General features: G+C 39.5%; 1 protein-coding gene across 1 annotated transcript in view; it reads left to right on the top strand.

Moving 5' to 3' along the window:
- The first annotated feature begins 4,611 nt into the window (after positions 1 to 4,611).
- tfap2e (transcription factor AP-2 epsilon) overlaps positions 4,612 to 14,040 on the top strand; it is an 82,188-nt gene continuing 72,759 nt past the window's right edge. Inside the window, exons 1-3 of the mRNA XM_052036262.1 lie at positions 4,612 to 4,846; positions 5,479 to 5,940; positions 13,638 to 13,698. Coding sequence (XP_051892222.1) covers positions 4,820 to 4,846; positions 5,479 to 5,940; positions 13,638 to 13,698 — 550 coding nt within the window. The 5' untranslated portion in view covers positions 4,612 to 4,819. The remainder of the gene's footprint in view (positions 4,847 to 5,478; positions 5,941 to 13,637; positions 13,699 to 14,040) is intronic.

Raw genomic sequence — 14,040 nt, 5'->3', positions numbered from 1 at the left:
CCTTAGCGCAGGAATAATCCATATATGTCAGTAAATGTGTGACAATAAAAATGACATTTGATAACCAAAATAAGTTAATAGTTGATTTAATTAAAACTGTTAAAAGAATGAATTCTGGTCTTTCCAAAGGCGATAAGATTCACCCACAATCGCTTCTCCCCTTCTTCTGTCCAACAACAAAACAAAAAGCCGGGGATTGCTGCGGGCGACGGAGGGAGAATTCAATTGATTTTAATGTGAGATCTTCAATCTGTGAATGTCCCTCAAAGTTGACACTGGGAACCGAGGGCTCAAATTAACAACATACGTATTATGCAAAGACAGGCAGGGAGAGAATCAAATCTCATACACATCTACAACAGAAAACACAAGCAGCAATCGGCGATGAAAGTTTCTGAAGGAAGCCAGTAACACTGTAAACAGAAGAGAGCAGTGGCATACGGTGACTGACGTTAACAGCAACGAAACATGGAAACGCAAAGATAGCAAATACTGAAATATTTGATAGCAATGGTCAAAAATTGAATTCAGAGGAGAACTGTTCACAAAAGATACGCGGATCTGTACAGATGACATTTTAATATATAAGAATATTACATTTGCATATAATGTAATCGAAAAAGAATTAAAACCATTTGTAAGGATATAATGATAACAAAACTACAGAACCCCCCAAATAAAGAGAGCACTGTTTATCCGAGGAATTCGGAAAATACTGAGAATTAAACACTTCTTGCTTCTGATTTTTGTTGTATCACTCCCTGGGGTTCATCTCTAGGAAACCGTGCAGATGTTACACTTTTGAGTAACTTATGTAGTTTTGCAGACTGGAAGAGTCATAAGTATTCAGCGGACTAATTACCTGGAAAGTGAGGCATCTCCGAAGTCTGGGTCAGTTGATGAATTGTGTTAAATCTCATAAAAACACAACCGAGTACCTCCCAATTAAATCATTTTGTGCATGACTAATGTCGCTGCTCCTAAAAAGAACTTCTAAAAAGTTTATGGATTAAAAAAGTAAGACCACTTGCTTTAGTTGTATAAGCAATGCATTCTTCACCCTCCCACCAGCCCGCACCTCCTTCCCCCACCCAAAAAAATGAGAAATATTAAGGCTGCGAGTAGAGGAAGTGGGAAATTTGTCTATATTTTCTAACTATTGGAGTTTCCTTGGGTCTGACTAACTCCCTGTTATATTCCGCTTTATAAATAACTACGACGTACCTTTGTAGATCATTGGCTTTTATCGTGGAGACAACATTTCTGTTCTCTCTTTGAGTCCACACATAGTATTTACATAGAAGTAATTATTATAAAGCCATCTAATCATTCTTCCCCTTTTCCCTTTCCCCTCACCTGTTACTCTAGTTTTCTGTCTGTTGTCAAACTCTATTACTTTTATTTGGAAGGAATATGAGGAATTAGGTTATGTATGAGTAAGATTGCAATGAGGCTGTAAATAGCCTTCCTAAATCGAAGTACATGTTCACATGGTTGTGCATTTACACTCTTTGACATCTCTTGTACGCATTTACCTGAATGTGAACATTTTAAGTGTAACATTATTTTGATATCACATTTCAGTTAAATTGCGGATAATAGATTTCCTCAGGACTTTTTCCAGGATTTTATTTATCCTTAGTTAGGAGAGGGGAAATGGATGCTGTTTGGGAAGGCCACCGTGTCCTAAAATGTATGTTTTTATCCAAGTTCGGTTATCCGCTGAAATGTTCTTCGAACAGTGATTGCGGAAATGCGTTTTTTCTTTTACTTATTTTATACTAATAGCTTTAAAAAAATCAAGAAATAAACCCCTTGAATGAAATAAATCCCAATCATAAGATAAAATTTTTTCGCTGCAAGTGAGAAATTGAGAAGTATATAGGCAGCAATAGCATTTAAGAAAGTGTGTCTAATGTTCCTTAGTGCCAGTTCTTCATGAGCATATATTGCTTTAACCCAACACATGTTAAGTGTTTTGAAGAACTGAGGATATTCTTAATACAATTTATTTTCAACACTCGGATCACCTGCCTGCCATCGGGGAAGTTATTCTGCTAAAGATCAGAAAGTTTTGATTTTTAAAGTGCAGCCCTTGACTAAGAGATGGCTACAAAGGACGTCGCTGTGCCAGAAGAATGGACGGAAAAAAGCCTGCAGTATGCTTCATCATTATTTACCATATGGTTACAATGGGTGATTTTCGCAATCTCAATTGCAAAGTCGCGCTTTTTTTTTCTTGTATCTAACACGTGTGTCCTCCAGAATATGATCCATATTCTTACTGCAGTGAGATGCGCTAATATCAGTACAGCTAAGTATAGTGGACCACCTCCCCACCCCCACCGCTTTCTCACACTCCACTTTCACACAATGTATCTTAAAGATATATATTGTTTTTAAAATCGGGACTCACAAATATTATTTTCTCATAAACCAACACACACCTTCTTACGTCTATACACTTGCAAGTATATTATCACAGTGTCTTATTCAACCCCTTCTCCCCACACAACCATTTTTGATACAGATGTTAAAAGGGACAATTAATTGTAATGTGAATTAAGGAGAAATCTCTTGTCAAGAGTAAAAATACTATGCCGTTTAAATTGACGACTTTCTCAAATCAGCTTGCCAAACCGTGCCCTGTTTCTAGTATCTAAAATGTGTATCGCCCTGCAGCTGATTCATATTCTTACTGCCATAAGGGTCATTTTAATGGAACTGTTTTTTTGTCCCATTATTACTTATCATGTACAATTCTAAACTTTCAGGTAGTTTGTTTCAGAAAGTTTTCCAATATTATTTTGATTTTGAGTTTTAATATTTCAATTTAAAAATATCCTAGAACCATACCAACCATACAGCCTGCACATTGGGGATTTAAAATGTAAATTAGCTATCCCCTGTGGCAATGCCGTTACGAAATGGTCATTATAACTGACCCAAACTTTATTACTAACATTGCGGTTAACCATACGTTAGGGTGAAGACGGGATATTTTTGAACACCGCCTAGAATACAGGTAATGTTGATGTTTAATTACTGTTCTGAGATTTGGTTATTGTAACGAACCACATTCCTGTTAATTAAATCGGAGACGGTATCAGCTCCCCACACCCACCTCAGCGCCCGTCTCATCCGCATTGTTTAAACTATGTATAAACGTTCCAATCATTTATCCGACTAAAATGTAAAATAACCGGGGCAAAATTCGCAGCAAATGTCACAAATGAATATTTCTACAATGTCTAACTAACTATCTAGCAAGAAAAAAAATCAAGCAGTTCCGGAGCTGAAAACTAATCCAGTATCTTATTAGTTCCACCTGCTAATTAACAACTTCATTTTAATATCATGTATTCGGAAATGTAAGTAACATTTTGTAATTGCGCATTTAACGTTACAGTTGGGATTTGCAGATTTAAGGATGCTATTGGAACTGAAACTTTTTTTTGCAGATCACCATGGGTTGGTCTTGGTTTGGAGAGCCTTTGTACCTGCAGTTGAGTGAGACGGAAGGACAGGACAAAATACAAAGGAGAGAATTCCAAAAAGGACATTGGCCTCTTACAGAGCCGTTAAAGAGTACCGGCGCATATTTAAATAAGTACGCCAATAGAAAGCAAATGTCCTCTTCACTGCTGAAAATAATTTGTTAAATGTCTCTTCTTTATTAAAACAGTTAACCATTAAGTATAACAATAATGACACGTCAACTATAACGCAGAATCTGAAGTTTACAGTTACCTGTATCATCACACACTCTCCAGAAGCAGCGCCTCTGAATATTTTTAATTTCATTCATTTCTATATGTAATCTTAACAAAAGTAGCCAACAACGATTAACTGCAATATTTTGTTTCTTTGGGGGAGTCGGCGAGTCTCCGAGGCTTTGGCAGACCTGGAAACTCGGGCAAGCATTCAGCATAAAGCTGGGCAGCTTTTTCGAATAGTTCTGAGGCAGAGGAGCCGCAAGCGACGCCAACTGCTCAGTGCATTCAGATTTAAAACAGGCCCTCCGGCAACGTCCCCGATCGGTAGAAAAAGGTAGATAAAGCCCACTGCCGGCGCGTTTGCCTACTTCCATCATCCAGGCCACTCTCAAACTTTAAACGAGTTGTCTCCATTCCGGGTTTGAACAGATGCCACAAATTACGTTTATGTCTTTTGGTGTTTTATTTTAATCCCAAATGCAATTTTTAAAAGTGTGTTCATTTTCTGTTAAACGTCAACGATTAATCTGCTTCATCAAAGGGTTGCTTCGCACACTATTCTTGGGCTCTGGATTATTTGTTCACTTTGCGTTCGACTTGCGGGGACCTGCACGGCAGTTGTGTGCAAAGCGCACACATAGACAATTCTTAATAAAACGTCCATATTGCATTATATTGTCTCTTGCTTTTCTTTGAAATGTCCCTTTCGGTTCCACTACTATTTCCCTTTCCCTCCCGGACCAGGAGTTGTTCAATTTGATACAGGAAGTGCGCGTCCCCGGAGCCGAGCGTCGGGAACGCGCGGCGCTCGTTCACGCCTGGCTGATTAAAGATTTGCTGATATTTAATAGAAGAGAAAGCCCAGACTCAGTGGGAGAGACACACAGCGAGAGAGAGAGAGAGAGAGAGAGAGAGAGAGAAACTCGGATCCGACCCTGTCCTCTTGGTTTTCTCTTCCAAATAAATCCCCAGCACACGGATCTTTATATGGATTGTGGGCTCATTTTCTCCTAATTCTTTGGAGTTGTTCCGATTGAAACAAAACACAGACACACACAAAAAGACTGGGATTGTTTGGGATTTGGTGTCCTCAGATCGCACAGATGTTGGTGCACACATATGCTGCAATGGTGAGTACAGCAGAAAGGGCAAAAAAAAAACGGCGCTGTTTATAACGAATCGAAGCTGAAAACGTTCTGGGAGCTACGTTTATTTTCGCATCGAGTAAAATAACAACAGATGGTTTAGACGGCGTGCGTTGTTTTTATCCGCCTTTTTCGTTATTTTGGCTAACTTTTTGCTTCTCACAACGGAGAGATAAACGAGTCAAAATTGCAACTCCCACAAAGGACAACTTTACACACAAGCGGAAAAGCAAATCGGGAGAACTGTGGGGATGAGGGGTGTGTGGGGAGTGGTGGTGGTGGGGAGGGAGGGGGGTCTTTTCTCCTCGGGGCTAGTGGTGGGGGTGGTTGACTTTATTTCCGGATTTGCAGCCGATATATTTCCTCACAGTAATTTGTCAGAGAAAAGGTCCGATTTTACATATAGGCAGAAGTTCGGCGGAGAATTGAATTTAACATAGTGCTGCAGAGAGCTGGAAATGTAAAACAGAGGGGAAAAAAACCTCCAAGGATCTGCGAGTTAAATCGAAGAAGGGAAGTGAACGGAGCGGGGAGAGTGGTGTGGTTTTGCCTCACTCGGTGCTGCGCGCATGCAATGAGTTTTGCTCCTGTAATAGCTGTTCTGTTTGCTTTCTCAGGATCGGCATGATGGAATGAACAGCAGTCACAGTGCCCGGCTCGCCCAGCTCGGCTCCATGAGCCAGGCTCCCTACTCCACGGCTCCGCCGCTCTCGCACACCCCTTCTTCGGATTTCCAGCCGCCTTACTTCCCGCCGCCCTACCAGCCCCTACCCTACCCTCAGAGCCAGGAGCCCTACGCTCACGTCAACGATCCTTACTCCCTGGCCAGCCCCCTGCACCAGCCCCAGCAGCACCCGTGGCAACAGAGGCAACGCCAGGAGGTGGCGGCCGAGCAGGGTATCCTGCACCAACCCCGGGGTCTGTCTCAGTTGTCAAGCCTTGACCACCGTCGGGATTACCATGGGATCCGGCGGCCTGATGTACTTCTCCACTCCGGCCACGGCCTTGACTCAAACCATGGGCTGGTTGACACGCTCGCTCTCCACGCTCTCAATCACCACGGACTGGACGACGTACAGGTACGGGCTCCTATCTAATACATACAGGCGTGCGCGACGGGTCAGAGTTATTCCAGGAACATTTAATAGTTTTTTTCTGAATTAAAGAAAGCGGCTTTAAGGATTGCAGAGATAAATGTAACGTTATCTCCGACATTTCTCGGGGTATTTCATTTTACATAGAAATTAAAATAAATAATGGCAGCGCACGCATGTGAGAAGTTTTCAATGAACTGACTAGTTTAGTTCTCGTTTCCCGGTCTCCCTGTGGTAACATCACATTGGACAAGGGAGGAGACGGCAGCATTGTTTGCAAACGCTGACACGGTATTTATACCAACTCGCCAATCCGAAAAGATGTCCTGATCTAACACATCGAATCCTCTCAGTCATTATTGCATGACTGCATTGGAAAACAGTGCATTCGTTTGTATTTTTTTCGAATTTGCGTTTTATCCTGAATCTGCTCGAATCTGAACGTTTTGTTTCATTTTGTAAATTGATTTCCAAATCAACAGTTTAGGCGGAAAGCAAATAAATGTCTCATTATTTTATCATAAATATTTTCAAATTAAATCTTCATAACCGACAAACTATTTGAAGGACAAGGCTAGGGTGGTGTAATGCGCGGTGAGGGAGTCGTCCTGTCCCGTGTACAGTACTGCTGACAACAACAATCTGCTTTGGAGAGAAAAGGAAACTTAGAAATGAGTTAACTTAAACGAAGAAACCGTTTTATTAATAGAGTCTATTCATGAATGTCACACTTTGGGGTGTGTAGTTTGGTTGTCTCTCTCACCACCCCCACCCCTTTGTTCTCGACTGTGTGAAGGATTTGTATGGGTTATTGGTTTTGTATTTTAACTATGGCTGGAACGATCATAGCACAAGGTGATAAGTTTCACTAAATAGCGTTGGGTTTGGATGCCATATTCGGACTAACCTCCAGCAGCTCCAGGATTTAATACTCTCCATATTTACAGGGCACTTATATTAATCTGGTCGATTGAATGGCAAATCCTTGCTGCAGAGTTTCAGATCCAGTTATTTATTATGGTTGCTGCCTTTTTCGATAAATCCGGGGATGCCAGGGTGTTGAAAACGAAAGTGACAACCCCAGTGGCGCATCATATATGTTTTAGACACAGAGTAAGGTAGACAATAGTGCGCTCCTAGTAATTACAACATTATGGATGTCTTTTTTTTCCCAATTTCAATTTCGTTGATAAAAGGCAATTAAAAATAAATCCAAGTGCAACGTTGAGTGGTATAATTCTGTTTCCGCCTTTACTCAAGTTAACCATAACCACGACAATATTTTACTAATACAATACATAAAAGGTTTTAAGGCAGAGCTCTCGGTTTGAATTCGTTCTGCGCGGATGAGTTGTCTCAAATAAAATCAAGAACGATTTAAGCTGAACATATCACTGAGTCCTGTACGGTCGCTCCCTGGGCTCCAGTACTGACGAGATCTGTTCAGTTTGGTCTCGGTGGATTGTTCCACTGAAAGCTTTTTCTAATTATAGGCTTTGTAAACACAACTCGCTTTATTAACTCTGTGCGTTGGACGTGTGTGTAGTGTTTAACGAAAAAATAAATTTAGAATGGCAAACAAAATATCAGGAGGAAACGTCTGCCGTAGAAAGACTCGACTTAGTTATTCAGTGAAAAGAAAGAGTATCGGTCTGAAAGTGGCCGCATTGTGTGGATTGCGACTATGTTGAAAAATATGCCCTGTTAAGGCAACTTTTCCCTGTTATTAACACTGCTTTTCTATAATCATTTTATAACCAGGTGGAAAACTATATATTTTTTTCTTTGGCTGAATCTGTTTAGTCTCCGTCCCCAGTTGCAAATAGTGCGCCGAAGTAATACATTTCCTCATTAAAAAGTTACATTGTTTTTGTAAAGCGATCTTTACATTTTTTATGTCAGTGCCAAAATTCTGTTTTTTAAAAAATATAAATCAAGTGAAGCGGATCGTAGATATTTAGAGAAGTGCGAGCAAGCATAAATGAGATTTTTTTTAAAGTATCAGAATTGGCATTATTATGATCTCGAAAACTAATCTCGCCTTTACTTTTTACTTGTTGATGGTATTTTGCAAAAAAATTTTTGAGAATTATTTTCCGCCCCTATCGCCTGCAAACCCACTCAATCCACCGTTTCCACCAAAGTCCTGGGACATTTAAAATGATTATATTACAGATACCACGCCATGGGCCAGCTATCCTACTGCTCGATTTCTACTTAATGCGGGAAGGCATAAGATTAATAATCTTACAAAACAACATGATGTTTTGCATGATTGAGCACATTTGTTGCAGATGCTAGTTTGAAATGAATTCAGGTTTTGTGCCATGAAAAAAGGAATAATCTGTTTAATTGAACTAATGCAATTAAATTGTATCTGGATTCAAATGAGGACGTTTCCAGGTTTTAAATTCGTATCGTTGGCAAAACGATTGGTCGTTTGATCGAACGTTGGCAAAATGGCCAATGAAGATATTATTATGTTCCCAAAACTTTTTCATTGAAAGGAGTAATTCTGTCGACAAGGTAACCTGATAGCTATATAATAACAATCGGTCTTTTATAGAAGTGAGTTTCACCGCTAACCTAGTTTGAGGGTGTTTGCTACCGGGAGTATTAGTGCTGCCTCCGCAGGGTGTTTTGGTGTGTAATTCATATTGCACGAGTTTCGATGTAAGTTAGGAACCAGGTGCATGGTCTTGACGTGAAAGGAGGTTTTAGCACAGTACTTCAATTCCAGGTGTCAGTTTAATGAGAAACGGGCTGTCACTCGCGTAGTTTCTGCCCCTGGTAAATAATTATTTCCAGAATAACACTTATTTCATTTTCAAATACTGAAATTCCCACGAAAAGAATGTGTTTTAATCATAAAATTACCAGCTGCCGTTTCTCATTTAACCATTGCGCTGAACGCGACATAATGTGTACTGACGGATTAATGATGCTTTAGTAAGAATTTACATGCATTTTAACATAAATTGCTGATCATAATCTTTAAATATTATATAGTCTGTGTTAAAATAAGTTCCTCAATAAATTTCAAATAATTTCCCAGCGTAACATCAGCTACCATTTTACTTTCCTAGCGGACAAAGTAAAGCCAAGTAGAACGAAGTGAAAATACCGTGTAATCTGGTTAGATAATGAGGGAAGTTTAATGACTTACTGCCTTCAGAACACAAACTCTTAAAGGACATGAGAACCCGGGACACATTGTAAATTCTCAGAACAGATACAGCTCAACCTACAACCACCTGGAAGTGAAGCTAATTGCAAAGAATCTGCGGAATGTTCGACCTTGCTTTTACTAGCTTTTATTGGAAGGTGCAGATAGTGCAAACTGAGATTCAGGTGATATATTTGCAGAAGGCAAGGGGCGAAATGTTCACTTTGCTGAACTTTAATTTATTGTCACCCCACCCTATCCCCGCCCCCATTGCCACTTTCCTCCCAATGTCACACTCCACCAATATCACATGTCCCTCAAATCTCAGATTTTCCATAACGTTATATTTCTCCCATGTCACATTTAATCCTAATACTAAACTTCGACCTCAAATTTCCTACTATAATGTCACATTCTCCCGAATAACCCAGGTTCAATATCATGATGCATTCAATATCACATTAGACTTAATATCATATCCCCTAAATATCTCATATCGCATAATCTCACAGTCCCTCAAAGTCATATTAACCCTAATGTGTACTGACAAAAAAGCGGCATTCTTTGAAAATCCAGGGGAAGAACAGAACTGTGGTTTTACCCTTCACAGATGATGGTTGAAAACTGATATTCGTAGCGTATTTATTTCAACACTGTTTTTAAATATTACAATTATTGTGCGTATAAGAGAGTCTGTTTTTTTTAAAGTGTAAAGTCAGAAAGCGAAGAAACCGCGAAGGACTTGCCCAATAGTAGCGATTTGCTAAACGGAGATATTTAATCAACTACCAACCTGACCTGCACTGTTGTGTTTTTAGGACTGTGCAGAGTGTTCTTGTTTGCTTTAAAATTATTACAGTATGTAAAACTGGGAGAGCAAATAGGATTTACCAGGGCTGACATAATCGGGGTCTTCGGTTATTATAGGTTTTGAATGGGAAAAGCGATCTGAGTAAAACTTCTCTCCGAGTCCGAAGGTAACCACTCTTATCGCTACTCACTACGAATTATTGTGATATAAAACGACGAAGTAATCACAGAGGAGTATTCATTGCTAGCAACGGGACACAATTCCTTGAGGATTTCAGTAATTTCAATTTAGCATAAATCGTAACTCTCCCTAATTTAAAGCTATAATGTAATAAGGACATGATCCACACAGCATAATTTATTCTTATTAGCTTCCGTAATTGTACTTGAACGCGGCTTGGAAGAGATATATTTCCTCTGTAGTTATTTTTAAAATTTAAATTGAGATTAATTCAAACACCTTTAAGTTCTCAAAAGACACGAAACAATACAATTTATTTTGCAGCTCTGGGATGAAAAAGTTAATCTAACAAATTGTTAATATATATTTTAAAGTTGGACTTTTGTTTGAATTTTACTTTTCCTGCGTGAATAGCGTGCAGCAAGAAATCAACGGTATTGACAAAATTTCTTCGACTAACTTTCCCCCTAATGTTGTAAATTCATTTCTATTTTGTCCCCTGTCCTTTGAGGATTTGACACATTTGTATTCGACTCGACCCTTCTGCTCGATGTACTAAAAACATTTGATCTGAGCAGGATACTGATGAAATTTTGTGAGGCGCTTTCCTGCTTTCGGTGTACCTGTTAATCCGGTCCCAGTCCCAATTTCTGTCTTGTACTATGAAACCCATTAAGAACTGTACGTGTAAATAGCAAAGTGGACGCACTGAGGGCTCAGTTGCATCAAAGGTGTTTTGAAGTAATGTATAAACTGCACCAGTAATGTTACCCGAGAGCTTCACCGAGATCTCCCAGAACAGATGAATGCTGCAGTGGGTTTACATTAAAGTGATAGCTTGGATATTTCGTGTTTACGGCACTGATCATCACCCATGGAATACCAACTTTCATTTCAAACTTAAGTTCACGCCTGAAGCAATCAATATTCAAGAGGTCTGCAATTCGTGTACAGTAAGCTCTGTGCCGCGTGACAAACCAACATAATCAAAATTAGTACTGAAGACTGGCAGGACATTCACAATGACGACCAATTTACACGACGCTGTAAAGTCGTGCGTTGGTGTATACAGGCTTACTCCTACTCTTGTAAAAGAGCGCTTGAGAGCCCCAAACGGTGCCTGTCCAGATACTTCACCAGAACTAGCGCAGCAAACTGCAATCAGACAGACCACTTCTGTCAACATGTTTAGATGTAAATAGGATTTCCTGTTGATGATGATTATGTTGTATCACAGATGCTATGGCTTAAATCCCAAAGTGACCATAAACAACCAGGACATATGGAGCTAATTCTGGTGCTTTATAACGCAGATCTGTCTGCATGATGGGTACTATGCGGAACAGATAATTTAACCCTTTAAGATACCCAGTCCGTTTTTAAAAATATCATAGTAAACCCTGGGATGGTGGGGGGGGGGGGGGGGGCGGGGATGGAAGGGGAGAGGGCGAAGGGGAGGAATATTTACACCTGATTCGGCCAAACCAGGATTCTAAATTATACCGGGCAGAACATTACATTCATTGATACATCAGATAAGATAACCACGTATGGCTCTGTTTGTTCCTATGTGGGAATAGAAGGTTGAAATCTCGAGAACGCGACATAGATCCACATTTTAATTCCATACCCTTACCGTTCATTGTTTAGAGCTGCGTGCTGACAGTTTTATCGTACATCTTTTTCTGCCATTGTAGTGATTGTCGGTCAGAATTTAACATTAGGATTTGGAAATAAAAAGAATATTGCGGGAGCATGTACAAACTAAATAATAATTAAATCAAGTGCACGTGACTCTGGGAATCAAATGTACTCTTATCTAATTAGAATGAGTAGTTTGAAACATGGCAATTAGTTCGGATTCAGGATCTGGGTCGTACATATTTCAATCCAACTTTCTTGTTAGGACTGAGTTGATCAGGTTTGAGGTTAGCCTAAATTCCACTTTAAACGCAAATCCGAGATCCATGTAGTTAAATCTGCAAAATGAATTGTTCAGTCACAGCAATTATATTTCAGTTGGGCTTCACTTTTCAGCTCATTTAACGATCATTTGTTGCGTACAAATTAAAAGTATCCAGTCATCTTTTCTTCCATTCCTGAAATATTGTTGGAACCAAGTCTGTAATAATTCATTTGAATCTGACCCTAAAGGCCTACCCTCTTCTATTTACAAACGGTTACATACCTTGCTGATTTTTTTTAGAAAATGAGAAGTAAATATGCAGAAGAAACCGAGAAGCAAACACCACGTGGATTAGGGATAGAGGCACAACAATAAAGAGCAAAGTGTAAATTTCGGTGCCATGGTCTCCACTGCACCAGTCATCAGTGTGATCCATTAAATTATTTAAGACAGGATGCATAAAAATTAGTCAAGATCCCCATATGCCATTACATTTTTTTAGCATTGACTAACCCGTGACTGTATATTTTAAATATTTTGATGCCATATATACAAATGTACGCACCCCCTACTTTTAAACAGTTATATGTTAGCATTGGGATAAAATGACGAGTCCTCCATTAGTATCGGCATTCGGGAATATATCTAAATCGCAGCCTGAAAACTAAATTGGCGTCGTCTTTTCCCATTCATTATGAATTCTTGTCCTAACACGTATCAATTTTGGCGTGCTCTAATTTAGAAGAAAACAGCCAAAATATGTTTGCAAACTGATCCTTTGCCCAGAGTCAAAGTATGCGACTGTCAAAATACTTTAATCGGTTTCCCTGGCCGCACAACAAGAAAGTAAGAACAATGGACAGAGGAACAATAAACAGTATCGGGGAGATGCCTGTAGGTTAGTCGGAACTTTCCTCGCAGATTGTATCCCAACTTGCCTTTCGATTCGCGTTTCCACTGAACTCACAGTTTTGCGGAGAGTTGCACTGACTGTGATTATTTCACGGGGTGGTGCGAGGTCAGCGAGAGGTGGCATTGACAAGCCTCTGGCGGAAACGCACGTGAAGTTTAGTTGAATTTGGTGGGTCCAGGCACAGTGAAACACGCAAAAGTTCTTGAAGAAAAGTTAACAACGTGGAAATAAAGGGACACGCCTGAATTACATGGATAATCTCTAGAGGGAACTGTAACATCGGATGATAAGCGGGGAAATAAGGCAATACATCAAGGAGCCGGTGCATCCACTACTTTCAGTGCTATCCTTCTGAATTTAGAATGAATTCGCACGGGGGTTAGTTTTTCATTAATTCAGAAGCAGGGGTAGCAACTGAATTCTATAGCATTTTGCAGTATTATCAGTAGGGAGAGAGAGGGGGAAAGAGACACACATACAGAGGGAGAGATAGATAGATAGATAGATAGATAGATAGATAGATAGATAGATAGATAGATAGATAGATAGATAGATAGATAGATAGATAGATAGATAGATAGATAGATAGATAGATAGATAGATAGATAGATAGATAGATAGATAGATAGATAGATAGATAGATAGATAGATAGTTAGTTACTGCATTAAGGAAGTTAAATAAACAATTCGCTCTTTTCCCCTTCAGGCTGTGGATGATAACGGAAGCCCTGGGATGAATTTATTGGACCAGTCTGTAATCAAAAAAGGTAAACGACTTCGCCTGTTCTGTTTAAACTAAAATAAGTGGAACTGATTGTTCATGTACGAAACCTGCCTTATGGGATTATTAAATATTCTTACAAATGGAAATCTGTTACATTGGAAATATATTAAGTTTTTCACCATATTACTGAGTGAGAATTTACACTCATGGACACATCGTCTGCCAAAAAATATGCATGATCAGAAATCGATTTACACTCACTTAATGCTGCTTTTTGTCAGTGTTAGCTGCATTGGTTATTTTATCGTAACTCGACCACGCTATGACAGAGTATGAAAATATTTGAGATGAATCTGGTTCAATATATTTGAAAGAGATTTGCACC

This window comes from Pristis pectinata, chromosome 22 (genome assembly GCF_009764475.1).
Source record: "Pristis pectinata isolate sPriPec2 chromosome 22, sPriPec2.1.pri, whole genome shotgun sequence".
In the NCBI taxonomy this organism is placed as follows: Eukaryota; Metazoa; Chordata; class Chondrichthyes; order Rhinopristiformes; family Pristidae; genus Pristis; species Pristis pectinata.
This window is presented reverse-complemented; position numbering and strand designations above follow the sequence as displayed.